Here is a 13,434-nt window from a genome sequence, read left to right on the forward strand (position 1 = left end):
CTTATAGGCAAAGCTCTTACTAAGCGGGCCAGTGTAGGCCTAGAATAAGCATGACTGTCGATAAATTTGTGAATCACGACTAAGTCATTTGAACCAACCTATTACAACAATTTGTTCCTCTCCATTCAGCTGCACTGTTTACATGGCGAGGTTTAAAAGATGCAGATGAAGATGCGGTCTTTGGCAGATGGGCAAGCTTGCTCCAGATAAGAGCCCTAATAACAACTTGGTTATTTTCTGAAATATATATAAATAAAATGTGTATTCATATCTTCCAGTTTGCTGTATCTGGCACATATCAGGTCTGGTGTTGCACCACATGACCTATTTTCTGACTTGCTGATTCTCACTGTGCTCTTCAGTAAACTGGATCTCAGACTCAATGCAATCCTATGGGGGCCTCATTCTACGCTCAATAGGAATGCATTGAAAGTGCCACTAGAATTCAACACAGCTCTGCAAGAATACAAGAATACCCAGAAACATACAAGGAGAGCTGTAATTGGTGCCATGTCACTTACTGCAGTTTTCCCCATAGTTACATTTAAAATGGCATTCAGCATGAACATATTTATACTAATATTTTTGAGACATTTGATACAATTGTCAGAAAAAAAATGGGTCGGAGTCACCGCAATTCAGTAGCGACAAATTTCTTAAAGCATGGGAATTGTCGTGCGTAATCAAATGCATAATTTCTATTTACGGATTCTATGAATTCTAGTCTTGGTGAATGTGTCAGGTGGTGGGAAGATGTGTATACAGAAATACACATTTTGATTGCATATAAAAAAATGTAAGGAGCCAAAACAATGCACAGAAGGAAGGAACCTTTTCTGATGGGTGTAGACTAGACACAGACCCTAGGTAGTTGCCTACAGGCTCCTGAGTTGGTTCGGCCTGTAAGCAATGTCCATTAGAGTCAATTAACCATCAACATAGGTCACATACGTGTTTGTTCTTGGCCATGGAAAGCTGACAAATTGTTCTGTTTTGAGTGTTATCCATTTTGCACCAGTTTTTAATGGACTGTTAAATAAACAATTTCACTGGTCTTTTTTCTTATCCAACATACTGATCTGATTTTAACGCCCATCATTCAGATGCAGAATCTCTTTTGAAGACCATTAAAAACTGACCCACAGACTTCTATTGGGGCTGTGTAGATGTCAAAACAGATTAATATAAAAAGTGCTTTTATATGAACCTTTTCTCTGCCTCTTCAAAAAACCAGAAATGTGAATATGCCCTTATTGCTTTATAATAACCGTTTGTTTAAAAAAACAAAACAAAAAACACACACAAAAGTCATATAGCCATTTTTTACTGCTATGAAAATAAGGCCCTACAGTTGTGATGTGGATCATAAATCAAAATTTGACGGATCTTTTCTTGAGGTTAAACAAAAATGTTCAGATCACCGACACACCATGTAAGATTATGTTAAAGGGGCTCTATCACCGGATTTTAGCAATATGAGATACACATATCCCTGAATAGCCTTTAAAAAGGCTATTCAGGCCCCGCTAATCATTTTATAAAAGTATAAATGTAAAGTATCACCGTAAAAACATATATGTAAATGATACTTACCATGCACAATGGGCGTTGCATGCTCCCCTCCACGTCATTCTTCACTGACGCCCTCCTCTCGTTTCTTCTTGGTAAGACGTTCTCCTTCCCTTGCAATGTTCCACCTCCATCTTCCTTTATTCCGGCAGGTTTCAGCGAAATCCCACGCATGAACAGTACAGTCACGCATTTCACTACACAAAAATGGCGCCGAGTGTGCGCAGTAGCGCTCCGGTGCCATTTTTGTGTAGTGAAATGCGCAAATAAAGGAAGATGGAGGCAGAACATCGCAAGGGAAGGACGTCTTGCCAAGAAGAAATGAGAGGAGGGTGTCAACGAAGAATGACATGGAGGGGTGCACACAACGCCCATCGTGTATGGTATCATTTACATATATACGTTTTTACAGTGATACTTTACAACGGGTTGGTCTTTTATAAAACGATTAGCGGGGCCTGAATAGCCTTTATAAAGGCTATTCAGGGATATGTGTATCTCATATTGCTAAAATCCAGTGATAGAGCCCCTTTAAGTTACAGGAGTAATGAATAGAACACCATGCAAAAGGTCTTGAAAAGTCTAAGGTGTGAAATAAATCTAATCTTCTGTCTCCAGGTATATCTCATCTCAAAAATTCTGAAGAAAAAAAAACAAATGCAACATATTGATTTTAAAATAAAACTTTGATTTAATATACAAGTTTTCTTTAAAATACAAAATCGTAAAAGACAATTGCAAAACTAAACCATTTACAGATAAACCCAACGTTGCATTATGCAAAACAAATCAACACCTGTGATAATCCTAATTCCTCGTGAGCCGCAAGAAAATGCCGCTGGTCAGAGACTGTGGACCAACGCTTCAGTTTTCACCCAAATCCTGTTTGTTTGATGAGAAGAATCCAGGCAGGAGATGTATCCTCTCAGTGAAGTCTTTTGGATTTATTTGGAAGTCATAACCTTGAAGAACTTGATTTATGGTTCTTTTTGGTAAGGGTTGTCCAGAAAACAAGGTAAACCATTTCATGTTTCAGTTTATGGGATTAGTTTTCCATTATTTTCAGAGTCTTTACCAACAATACAGTAGAACAGTACCAATGGTAGAACAATATTCCAGTTACTTTTTATTTGAGTAATCCTGTGGATATACAAAGTGTCTCCGTACCCCAGGATTCCTGATAACCCTTTACATACTTGGTAGGATCCCTTTATCCTTTAATACCGTCCATAAATTTGATTAACCACTTAGCTTCCTGCTTTGATTTGTATTAAAATGGCCACAGAATATGTAGAGACTATGAAATGTCCTTTGTTAATAAAATACGAGCCGTGAATTTCTTCTGGCATGGACAACCTCAGTTAAGGAAGAGATGGATTTGTTTAGTAGGCTATAAAATAGGATACGTCCTGCTCTCCAGCTTCCCGCAATAGTGGTAATATAAATAAGGCAGAATAAAGTACATTTCAGTACCTTCATAGTCGCTGCTTACTCTCTACCCTCTAACTGATTTGTTAACAAAGTGCATTCAACTGCTTCTTCCAGATACTCAAAAAGGATCCCGTACAACAGAGGCATCAATGTTGGAAAACCAGTATGGATTTAATCTTTACGTAAAATAATACAAGAAAAGCCTATTAAACTGTCTAGCATTTTTTCATACGTTTTACAAGTTCCCAAAGGAATAATTTACACATCTCTATATGTATAAATATTTTAGTAAACATCCAGAAACTGGCCAAGAATGGTCAGTGTAAGACACAGGATTAATGATGCAAGTAACCTAATTCTCCTTTAATGGGACACGGCTGTATAATAGCCAGGAACCAACATGTATACAGCATGTTAAAAGCACATTACTTGTTGGTCTGTTATTTGTAATGAACTTTCTGCAAGTCTGGATTTTGTAATTTCTCATAGAAGACATTTCAAAGGGCTCAAGTAATACAAAGAGAGTGGGTAACGTCGGGATCAATAATAATGGCTTTCATTGGTTAGTATTAATGATGGCATTGGCAAATCTTAAAAAGATAAATAAAAGCACTGAAACAAATCGTCTGGTATTTTTTTTTGTTCCATATGGAAACACAAAATTTAGCATTTGGCAAAAAAAAAAATAAATCTTGCGTAGCAGGCTCCATAGAGGGCACTGTGCAAGAAGGGCAACTTAATACAAACTGTCCTTAGGATACAAGACTACCTTTTTAAGAATACTATGTTATTTCAAAAAAAGTCACAGTAAAAATAAGCCAAAGGAACACTAAACAGAGAAAATTCACACACAAAAAAAATCCAGTACTTTCTCTATCACTCTCTTCTTTTATATCCCTATTATTTCTTTAAAATACTATTAAAACCAATATAGAAATGCATCTTCTCTGTATGTCCAAGAAGATCAGCCATGTCGTGCTCCTCCTCCTCAGCTGATAAGACAACTGTCTGCAGCAGGAGCCTCTCCCCTCTGCCATGTTTGCAGTATCAGCTTTACTCCCTTAATTACACCTTAACCTCTCAGTCTGATTCCTGCTGAAATGAAGCAGATCAGTAGGATCTGAAGGATTTATACATGTATAATACATATTCTGTATGTTCTTGAAACAAACAGTGGGTGTAAAATCATCTCCTGCTTACTTCTATTATTTCTAGGTTTAGTGTTCCTGTAAACAGACCTCACATATTGCCACTCCTATTGCCCTGGCTCGCAAGAATGCCCCAGGGCAAGTTCGGAGCTAAACTGGCCAGTGGATTAACAGACCACATAGTCTGACTACTCATATGTGGCTATAACTACTTTACTGTAAAAAATATCACTTACCGGTAATCCAAGGATTGCACATAAGACATTACATTTGGATCATTGTTGTTAACAAGAAATCATTCAAGTTTATAGTTTTAATAACTAATTAAAAATATTTCAGTCTCGTTTTATCAGATTTGATAATATTGAAGACTGAACTAATGAATTTGAAATAATTCCAAGCCATTATTAACTTATCACAGACACCAGAGATCTATCAAAGTGCCCAATCTATATATGTGACATTGTATAGCCAACTAGATATTTGTTTGCTGCAATACCGGTTGCATTCCTCAACTAGCTAGCAGAACACCGGAAGAAAATCACACAAATTTTAATTGGATAAACGCCTTGAAATACTTAACAGCCAATGCCAATGGAAATGGAAAGCCCTGACCCTCTGTGGCAAACTGCAATTATGGAGTTTCTCAGCCTTCGACTATATGTCTTCTAATGCTCTGGTATTAGGATAGCAGAAATGGCAATGACTTGACTGAGATTTTTCTTACCTGAATATCCAATTAACCTGACTGCTAAATTTGTTGCCTAAGGGCGACACTGCCTGAGCCAACTTGACCATGCTTTACACTTCCTTCTAGTCTTTTAGAATCACTGTCCTACCTGGATGACTGTCGGAGAGCTTATAGTTATCTGTCTATTATAAATCACAGCTCCTGAAAAGAAATAAAGAGGATACATTATATTTTTACGCTAAACCTTCACATAGTTCCTGCTCAGTTTGTGAATTTTACAGTATTTATAACATATAGCTCATATGCTATATAAAATCTCATGTATATTTCATTCCTTTCTTTTCCTATAGCCAGAAACATATGGCCAGTTTCTGTTCAATACAAGAATGGGTGCATAACTCATTGTTTCCTAATGTATAACACATTATATATAACACATACTGCAGAACGCCGGTGCCCATTGTTTTAGAGAAATAACAGCAGTTCCAAACTGTCAATGTATTTTTTTCTATACAAAAGAAATCTATGGCAGACACCTTTGGAATTTTCTGGCATCAACGGTGCTGAGAGAAGTCTGTATAATGTGGAATTGAAACAAGCCCAGGAAGGTCTGCAGGTAATATTCTAGAACATTCCATTCCTTAATGAGCACCGCAAGTAGGACGGCTAAATCAACAAGTCAATGTGCAAAACCGAAAAAAAAGACTAATCAAAAGTCTATCCATAAATAATCGGTAAAACATTCCTGTAATGGATTTTAAATCAAAGAAAGCAAACTCTTGAAATTTTCACTTCTGGAGCTTAATGCGCCAAATGAAGGTATGGTCACGCGTAGGTGAATGGCCGTAGAAGTCATGCCAGCTGCTCCAAGCAGTCCAGATGATCAGGTATAGGAAGGCCTGTTAAAATCGTTAAACATTTGTTCCAAACCGTGAGAGTGGGACACACGGGCTGTGCAAAAGCAATGTCAAAAGTGTAAAGGTGAATGGAGTTCAAGGCATCGTAAAACGACAGTGAGCCATTGTCGTAGTCTAGCAAAATTCCAACGCGGCGTAGATGTGGAGAAGGCTCAATCGGAATTTCTTTGCTGTTATGTCTGACCGCCCAGTTATTGTTACATCGGCAAAATACCCACGAGGCTGAATTTTTTCCTATCCACTCGTGTTTTGGTGCAGACTTGTATGCAATGCCGACTGCATACCTAAAAAATAAATGAAAAAAAATAAGTTGATTGTGCTACAATATAATAGTCACTCTCAGATTATAAGGCTAAAAAGCATTTATTCGTGTGGATTGTTATTACACTTATTCTTTTATTAATAGAGCAGTATCTAAATAGTATAATCTGAGCATTACTACCACGGTCGTCATAATATATATCTATTTTATACACACACAAGATAATAGCAAAAGTCTCTAACTTTGGTATGTTCTGTATACAAACAATGTGAAATTCTCATTAGAGCATATGGTCAATGTGACAGCAGAAAACTGTGAACTGTGTCTCCGGCCTGGCCAAGATTGTCTTCTTTTGCAGGTCACTTGGTAAACTCAATGGTATTAGTCTCATTTATGGCTTTTCAAGTCTTTACAGCAGGCAGTAAATTGTAAAGTCAAGCCTAGTGTCCAGCAGACATTTGTCTAGCCCATTTAGTAGATGGTTATCTATGCTGTTCGAAAAATTTCAGTCTGCAGCCGCCACTAAGTGAAGCCTTGACTGTTGTCTTAGAAGGTAAGTGAATCCAATTATATTCTCCACCCGTTCTTGTCTTTTCGTTTTCTATATAATGGTACTGAATATATATGCACAGATTGTATTTTTTCAATATATATGTGATATGTTACTAAAGAAAGGTAACAACTAGAGATGAGCGAACAGTAAAATGTTCGAGGTTCAATATTTGTTTCGAGTAGCCCCTCAATATTCGACTACTCGAATCGAATATCGAACCCTATTATAGTCTATGGGGGAAAATGCTCGTTTCAGGGGTAGGCAACATTCGATCAAATTATACTTACCAAGTCCACGAGTGAGGGTTGGGCTGGATCCTCCGAGAAGCCTTCTCTGTGCAGCGTCCCCGCGGTATCTTCCGGCTCTGAATTCAACCTGTCAGGCATTGGGCCTGGGCAGAGCCGACTGCGCATGCCCGCACTACAAGCGGACATGCGCAGTCGGCTCTGCCCAGGCCTGATGCCTGGCAGAGTGAATTCAGAGCCAGAAGAGGACGCGGGGATGCTGCGCAGGGAGAAGACTTCTAAAGGTAAGAGATGAACCAGCGTTGATTGGCAATGTATAGCATTCTGCCAATCAACACTGGTTCTGCATCGAATCTTAACTTCCAACAGCTAGTAGTACTCGATCGAGTACGAGTATTTCGAATACCGTAGTATTCGATCGAACACCTACTCGATCGAGTACTACTCGCTCATCTCTAGTAACAACTATACTTATCAACCTCAAGTTGTAGTTTACGGTGTTCTAATATTATCTATATTGATACCCAAGAAGAGGTCTACAAACTCGCAACTATTTTACTAAACTAGCCTTACTTCAGCTGGATACATAAGAACTAAAAATACATTCAATTGTGTAAAGAATTTAATTCTGCTAGTTCATGAAATCCATACTTTAAGAAATTCACAGAATTCCAGCGCAGGTTTTCTTTATTGCTAAATATTGTGGTCACTAAACCAAGGCCTTATTTTAACCTGAGAAGCAGAAATTTGGTAAGGCTGACAATAAAAGCAAATTACCCATTTGAGCAAGTTTTTATAGAGAATGTTAAAATCTTCAATTTCCTTTAAACATCGATACACAAGTATGTAAAATTCTTAAGGGAAACCCAGACCTACTTGTGTTACTGTTTAAATATTATTTCTGTTTCATTATGGTATAGTCTTCATATAAAAAGAAAGGAAAACCACTAGATATAAGCTCAGGGACCGACACTTAATACGTACCAGGTGCTTCCACTTATAACCACTTCCCAGTAATGGCGGCCACTGTCCAGGAACACGTTGCCAGCTACACCATAACTTCCTTGGCTAGTGAAGCGCTCCGGTGTGTGGCTCTTTTTCGAAGAGGTTTCATCTCTTTCCACGGTCAAATTATCATGAGAGACCTTAAGCTTCCGATGGGCAGACTTTGGGTCTAGTTTAAATGGTTGACCTGTAAAAAAAAGCAAAAGATAAGGAACATGAAGGGCTTTCAATATTTTACAGGGAAGGAAATACAGAATGTGTTAAAAACAAAGCTTGGGCTGCCAGCACTACACGCAGAACATGGTTAGTGGCATTACAAGAGCAGATTGTGTCACTGACGCAGATCAAAAGTGACGGTCATGTTGTGCAGCTGTGTACCAGAGAGGTTAAATAAAGTTCAGACTGCTTTGTATAGAAATATAGATAATGACCGCCACACTGTTCCAAGCAGAAAATCTGCATAAAATGCAAACAATACTTTCAAAGTTCCTGAGACTTTGCGTTTCTTATTTTGTTACTTGTATGGTGCCGACATATTCCTGAGTGATTTGCAGATATTTTGGTCACTACCCCATATAACGCTCCCAATCTACATTCCCTATCAGTATGTCGTTGGAATGTGTAAGGAATCCCATGCAAAGACACAAGGAACATTCAAACTCCTTGCAGATGTTACCCTTAGCTGGATTCGAGGCCAGGACTCCCAAGCTGCAAGGTGACAGTGGAAACCACTATGCTGTCCATTTTATGGCTTTCCATGTAGTTGTGTTGCAACATGTAAAATAACGAATATGCAAGTTTGTAAGTCACACAAGAGTTCGCCAACCCAAACCTCAATGTAAGTCTGTGGTGCTTGTCTGAGGGCATTGGCCTGTATATTTGCATTGCTATGCCTATCTGCAAATCATTTACATCATAGTGGCGGTGCAGGTTTGGAAGTTTCATCCCCTCCACTTGAATGGAGCAAAGCGTCCGTATCCTACTAATATATAGACCTTGTACTGTAAGCTTAACCATAGACCATTGATCTATTAACTTGTAGGATCTATTTGAATAAACATGCAGATCCACCCACCATTTCCAGTTTAAATCAGTCTCTACTCTTATTAGTAAAATACAGAATAATAGGCAAATTACCTAAATATTGCTATGTACATATTCTATATGACTACGGTCAGGGTTGGGCTAAAAATTGTCTTCAGGCAGGGGAAGGGTTATAACAAATGGAGCATTTCTCACCTTCTGAATCCCCCACTGGAATATTTATTGATTACTTGCAGCGATGACATCCAGTCGGTTGTACATGTCAATTTTTGGCCTCAGAGTGGCTACAGCAGTCTTGTACCAACATAGTGGGCTGAGCACTGAGCCATGACTGGATGCAGGGATCACGTGCCATCAACCTTCCATCACCGCTGCAGCTGATCAGCAGAGGTGACGGGAGCGGGGAAGGATTCAGATGGTGAGTAATACTCTGTTATTTTAACCTCTGCCAGTGGACAATTTTTTTTGCCGATCTGGACAACCACTTCAAGCTCGTCATTTAACCGTTTATGGATTATGTGATTATTTACAGGAAAAATAAAGTACTGTACAGAGAAGTAAATTATCTAATAAGTGGCTAAATGACTAACTTTCCATGACAATGCTTCCTTACCAATATCTCAAATTAAATCACACATATCATTTACGCTGAACTAACGGCACATAAAAGTGTAAAAACAGTTCTAGACATTCTAGAGCTCAAACTACTATAGGAAATTAAAGGGGCTTAAAGGAGGCACGTCTGTAAGCTTGTGCAGATCAAAAGAACTCTCTGAGGACTTGTAAATAGCAAAATAACATTCCGGTGTTGTATTTAATACTTTAGAGTTCAAATCCAGGATTATGCTTGGATATCACCCTGGGATAATAAAGAAACACACTAAGTGGAAGGAAATCTTGCCCTGTTAGATATACAAGATACATTTGTATACAATGTCGGCGCTGGATAGAATAACAAAGGTGTCGTCCTAGTGATAATCCAGTATGGTATTCTAGTCATTCCTGGTTAGAAAGCTTTCATGGAAAAAGTCATTTGCTTGGAGTTGTGTATCTACTATTGATCAATTATAAAGATTTTCACCCTTCTGGATACTACATGGAAAAGTATAGGCATCAAATATCTAAGAAAAGAAGAAATCTATAGCAATACACAACGTTTCCAGGTAAGAATATAGACAAATATTTTTGCAAGGTACCCAATGGCCTCTAGTAAAGACTTTTTTTTAAAAAGACTTTATTGTAGATCCAACATGCCAAAAAATTGGATAGAGAAGACGCATTTAAATTTTAATAAAGTCCACAGCCGCCTTTGAAGAAAACGTACCACCTTGGCTGGCCAGAAGTACGCAAAATTCGCTAAGAAGCAAAATATTTTCCTTTAAAATGCACGGCCCTGTTTAACAGGAAGATGAACTTCATGTGGATGTTTGCTTTTACATGAAATTTCAACATGAGGCCTAGTGTTCTTGGCTACAAGTCAGTGTCAACAAAAGATGGCACAAAGGAAAGAGCCTGCCACATAACATGCCACGATCCAAACAGAGGAAAGAACAATATCGTCGCAGCCAAAAACACCATGTCAATTTCCATATTTCAAGGGAAAAATGCACTCTCTACAATAAACAAAGAAAAATATTTTCTATAACATGAAATAAGAAACTTGCATCATGGGGTTGGAACTGTGCCTACAGTCCCCAAATAAACATTAAACCTGAAAATAAACTACACTAAGCCTATCGGCATACTATATTTTTACAAATGCAATGGACCCTCGCACTACATTGACTTCAACTGACAAAATTTTCAACTTGCGATGGTCGCCCTGGACCAAACTAAAATATTATTACTTGTAGAAACCTTGTGTTTTTTAGTATCTTAAAGGTCAGATTTCACGAGGACTCGGGTTACAATATAATTTTAATAACCTATTAATATTACTCCTTTAACCCTTCCTGCCATATTGCTAAAGTTATATGGTCTTTATTTACAGGATATCATATGATAGCAAGCAAGTCAACACTGCTGCTAGTCAATATATTCTATTGAAGTTGTGGAGTTGGAGTGGAATTGGTAGAAATGTAAAAAAATAAATAATACGGTATACATTACTAGAGATGAGCGAGTAGTGTTCGATCGAGTAGGTGTTCGATCTAATACTACGGTATTCGAAATACTCGTACTCGATCGAACACTACTAGCTGTTCGAAGTGTAATGTTTGATGCAGAACCAGCGTTGATTGGCAGAATGCTATACATTCTGCCAATCAACGCTGGTTCTTCTCTTACCTTTCCGAAGTCTTCTCCGCGCTGCGTCCCCGCGTATTCTTCCGGGTGGAATTCACTCTACCTAGGTATCCGGCCTAGGCAGAGCCGACTGCACATGCGCGGGCATGCATGCGCAGTCGGCTCTGCCTAGGCCAGATGCCTAGGCAGAGTGAATTCCACCTGGAAGAGGACGTGGGGACCCTGCGCCGGGAGAAGACTTCAAGCAGAATCCAGCACGACCGTCACTCGTGGACTTGGTAAGTATGATTTTATCGAACGTTGCCTACCCCTGAAACGAGCATTTCCCCCCATAGACTATAATGGGGTTCGAAATCTGTTCGAATAGTGTGCGGCTGTTCGAATCGGATTTTGACCCTCGGACACTTTAGTGTTCACTCATCTCATTTTTTTTTGCGAAAGACTTTGGATGTCCTTAGCAGGGATGTAAGAATGTCAGTGTTAAGAGCTTTAGGGAATTTTTATTTGTGTGTTTGTCCTACCTGTAGCCAGAAAGGCAATACTGCTAACATACAATAAATTAGCCCTAATATAGAACATCGTATGTATGGATGTCCATTTCTTATATACAAATTATCTATCTATCTATCTATCTATCTATCTATCTATCTATTTTGTCTTCGAAAATGGCTAAACCATAATTTAAAAGAAAGTATGTAGATACAATTTATAAAATACTCGAGTGATAGTTCTGTATGTAAGGAACGGATCACAAAGAGAAGCGATATTGTATGGTTGAAAGGTTTTGCTTACAACTGCTGTGAAGTTTGGCATTTGGTTTTAATCTTACCTGAATGTTACTTCAGGGACCGGCTTTTTATGACCGTGCTTGTTAAACCAGACGAAAACCACTTTCTGCTTGGAATAACATGCAGTAACCCACTTACCCCCGATCATAACTGTACCACAGGTCATGGCAGATATTATCTGTTTTCCACACTATGCGATTCACATGCATGTAATAATGTGGAAATTGAATGTGCTTTTTGAAGAATTTAACAATAGCTAATAGTGCGTGCTTCCTATGAGACTTCAGTCTCAGTCATTACCATTTTATAGATTTTCACAGCTGCATAGACGGATAAATACTATTTAATTAGTTATTATCTGGGGTCAGTTTTAGTGAAAAAAATAAATGAATATACATGAGAATAATGAAGTCATGGTAAAATGTTACTTCCTGTAAACTGCAATATTAAAAAGATATCAGACTGAGTAACAAGGCTTTTTGTATTCCTATAACCGATTCCTACAGTGGCGGCCAAAATTTTATTGAAACATTTTATAGGACAGTTCCCCTAACCATGAGCTGATCACAGGTGCTCAGTGCTGGAGTATCCAAAGATAAGCTAGAATTCTGTGTATTTATTTCATATTCTACAGCGGTTTACAGACATTGTCAGTCACTGTTCCATAGGATTCATAACCTACATTCCCTATCAGTATGCCTTTGAAGTGTAGGAGGAATCCAGGGTACCCAGGGAAAACTTAGGCCACACCTTCTTTGTTACGTCATGCTCCTTCCCCCACTGCCACACCCACTTTTCACATAAGTCTCTTATTTCATACACCCCCTTTTTCATAAGTGTATAAGCACTTGATAAGGGGGCATTCACATTGAGGATGTTGGCACTGATTCTGCCACGATAACTTGCGGCAGAATCACTGATGATAAAAAGACTCCCATTGAGTTCAATGGGTTCTGTCTTCCGCGCAGAACACATTGAAGTCAATGGGAGTCTTTATCAGTGCTGATTGTGCCGCGAGTTATCATGGCAGAATCAGTGCCAACTTCCTCTGTGTGAATGCACCCTTAGTATGGCACAAGGCATGGCCTAAATCATGACAGAATTTTGGGCCACTTACCACTCTGTTTCAAATTGAGTTTTCTGGATAAAAGCTAAAGTTATATCTGAATAATTCAGATTAAAAGGTTTGGCCTTATCCCAAGGGAAGAAAATAACACACACTAATAAATATACAAAGGCCAAATTCTAGATAAAGATGGACTCAGATGATTACAAATACACTAAACAAATACATATATAGGTCTCCCTCCTTTAAAGGCCGTAAAACAAATCTCTATCCATCCACACAGTCCCAGATGTTTGTGAAGGAAACTAAAAGTGGGACCTAATTATGCTCATTCGTGCTTAACAAATTTTTCGAGGCTTACAGAACAGATGAACTGGGGTCAGCAAAGCCTGCAGGCCCTCGAGTCTTATAGATATGCCAGACGCACTTTCCCTATCCAAGTCTTAACAAAACAGCATTTCTTTCCAGAGT

General features: G+C 38.6%; 1 protein-coding gene across 5 annotated transcripts in view; it reads right to left on the minus strand.

Annotated features, from left to right (window-relative positions):
* Positions 1-2,264: 2,264 nt before the first annotated feature.
* Positions 2,265-13,434, minus strand: part of MID1 (midline 1) — a 254,008-nt gene continuing 242,838 nt past the window's right edge. For 3 of the 5 annotated variants that reach the window (XM_075263953.1, XM_075263951.1, XM_075263952.1), the window contains exons 9-10: positions 7,801-8,008; positions 2,265-6,040 (exon numbers count right to left, since the gene is read on the minus strand). In XM_075263953.1, coding sequence (XP_075120054.1) covers positions 5,692-6,040; positions 7,801-8,008 — 557 coding nt within the window. In that variant the 3' untranslated portion in view covers positions 2,265-5,691. The remainder of the gene's footprint in view (positions 6,041-7,800; positions 8,009-13,434) is intronic. The other 2 variants (XM_075263949.1, XM_075263950.1) reach the window with 1 other exon arrangement.

This window comes from Leptodactylus fuscus, chromosome 2 (genome assembly GCF_031893055.1).
Source record: "Leptodactylus fuscus isolate aLepFus1 chromosome 2, aLepFus1.hap2, whole genome shotgun sequence".
Taxonomy (NCBI): domain Eukaryota; kingdom Metazoa; phylum Chordata; class Amphibia; order Anura; family Leptodactylidae; genus Leptodactylus; species Leptodactylus fuscus.